At 48.6% G+C, this 2,500-nt stretch overlaps 1 protein-coding gene across 1 annotated transcript in view; it reads left to right on the forward strand.

Annotated features, from left to right (window-relative positions):
- LOC122252415 (transmembrane channel-like protein) overlaps nucleotides 1–2,500 on the forward strand; it is a 21,308-nt gene that overhangs the window by 13,265 nt on the left and 5,543 nt on the right. Inside the window, exons 13-15 of the mRNA XM_043014949.2 lie at nucleotides 1–260; nucleotides 402–1,645; nucleotides 2,020–2,375. The exon at nucleotides 1–260 is cut by the window's left edge and continues 48 nt beyond it. Of these exons, the coding sequence (XP_042870883.2) occupies nucleotides 1–260; nucleotides 402–1,645; nucleotides 2,020–2,375 (1,860 nt within the window). The remainder of the gene's footprint in view (nucleotides 261–401; nucleotides 1,646–2,019; nucleotides 2,376–2,500) is intronic.

The raw sequence follows: 2,500 nt of genomic DNA on the forward strand, positions 1-2,500 counted from the left end.
GACGCGACGACACCCGCCATGGACTCTCTCGCGGGAACAGCGTCCTCCATCTCAGTCCTCAACATCAGTGACCCTTATGGGATCTCCACGATGCTCGGCACCTCTAATGTCTCCGTGTTCGATTCCCTCAATTCGTCACTGTACGACACGACCCTCGCCTATGACACAGGCTCCTTGAACCTGACAGCCTCCGACGTCGACCCACTTGTGCTTGTCACTACCCTGAGCTCCACCTTCATGGCAGCCATTACGTTCACTGAGTGAGTTCCCTCGGTTGTTCGTACTATATTTTCCTTTTCTGGGAAATAATCTATTTTCATGGACTTGTGTGTCGATTTCAATACCGACGTGGAACTGGTCTTTGGGAAATTGCTTTATCAAAGGTCTGATTTTCGTTGCAGGTCACCGGTACCAGATACCACAGTTCCCCGATGTCGACCGGTGAGAGTACCCTGTTCAACCACGGCATCTACTCATCCCCCCACGACTCACCTCCCATTTGAAGTGAATGTCACTAGCACGATCGAAAGCCATCTTCTGGCGGAGAATGTGACGTGGATTGACTATGGCGCCGAGAACATGACGACCACCTTACCCATCGGCGACTCTCTGGTAGCCTCAAACGGCTCCTTCACAGGTCCGCGGAATGGCACCGTGTATATGGTAGATGATGAGGGATTCCCATTTGATGAATATTATGTAGAAGATGAGGTTCATGTTTACCTGGATTATTTCAACAACACAGCGGATGTACCAGAAGGACGCATGGAAAACGACCTAGGGGAAGGGATCGATCCATGGAACACTAACGCGACGGTAGAAAGCTACGAAGAGCCAACGGTAATGAATTTGCTCGACGCAACAAGTACCGCCGAGACAACGGAAGTCTCTGACGACATGAAAGAACCTCCAACCGAGCCTCCCGAGAAGCCGGAATATTCAGGAGTGACGGAGGACGCGAAAGAAGTTGCCTTTAGAGAATTTCTGCGAAAGCTGCCTTCGCTTCCCGGCCTCAGCCCCATACTACTCGATGGCGTGACAAACCTCGACGAGAGTTCAGCGGAGAACAATATGATTGACGACGGGGAATTAGGCGCCGACAGAGTCATTAGGAGAAGGGCGATATCTGAGAGTGACGCAGGAATTCCCAGCAATATTGACGCGCGAATGAGACGCAGTGCGGGCATGGGCGACTACGGAGGCTTAAACCCGGTCGACGTCAGCTACTTGTCGACATTCGAGAGAGACGCTATCCCCTACGACGATTATGGCGACCCGGCGTCGAATCCATCAGATGAATACAACAGGTCCAATTACTCATCCTTCCTCAACGAAACGGATCTAAACGAAGGAAACTCTACCTTCGACGACGGAAGAAACGTCGCCGTAACGACAGCAGCTTCTGCCTTCAGGAACACCACGACTACCTTCTGGGATAAACTCCTCGCTCCTTTTACCACGGCTACGACTGACGGAGAAAAAGCCACAGAGGAAGCCACAGAGGAAGCCACAGAGAGCACCGTTACAGAAACGGACGAGGGGCTTTATTTGACTGATACAAGCACAGAATGGATGGGAGTGATAGATTCCACAACTGAATCTGCTACAATAATGGACGACGAGTGTTATATCACTGTTTGTGACGGTATGGAATATGTTTTTTTAACGTTTTGAAATTCGTCCTAGTATTACCTTACGAGTGTGTCAGTATACTCTAGTAAACAATAGATAATCGGGAGTAAAAATATTTCATATCATCATAACAGGATATTTAAGGTAGAGTTAGGGTTTGGAACTTTGATTATGTAGAACTTTGATTAAGTAAATAAAAAAGTCGGAAATGTTACAACTACCGAAACTGAATATTCGAGCACAGGAAAATATATGCTGGAAATTTCCTCTAAAATTATTGATAATGATAATCTAAAATACTATTCACATTCATATTCCAATCGTAAGTCTAAAATATTTCAATATTTCTAATCACAAAACTTACTCAAAGACTCTCCCCACTTACAGAACCACAGGAACCCTCCACGGAGCCCCCTTCCTCAACCCCTCTTCCAACCACCTCTACAACCCCCACCCCCACCACCACCCCCACTACCCCAGTCCCTTCCCCCACCCTCCCCTCCACCGAAGCCCCCACCAGCCCCACCCCGACGCCCGCCACACCCACGACAGAATCCACAACCCTCGTAGCCACGACCACAACCCCGACTGCCGTAACGACCCCTTTCTTAGACCAACCCATGAAGAACAACCCCGAGAAGTGGGCCGGTCTCCTGCCAACCCCAGCGAGACATCGGCTGAGGAAGCTGTGCTGGGAGACGATGTTTGGACAGGAGATCATTAAGCTTACGGTGATGGATCTGGTAAGGGGTGCGATGGTGATGGGGATGGTATGATGATGATGATGATAATGATGATGATAATAATGATAATGATGATGATAATGATAACGACAATGTCAATGACAATGACCATTATAATGATAACG

This window comes from Penaeus japonicus, unplaced genomic scaffold (genome assembly GCF_977035675.1).
Source record: "Penaeus japonicus unplaced genomic scaffold, GWHDUDI00000001_assembly GWHDUDI00000004, whole genome shotgun sequence".
NCBI classification, from domain to species: Eukaryota; Metazoa; Arthropoda; class Malacostraca; order Decapoda; family Penaeidae; genus Penaeus; species Penaeus japonicus.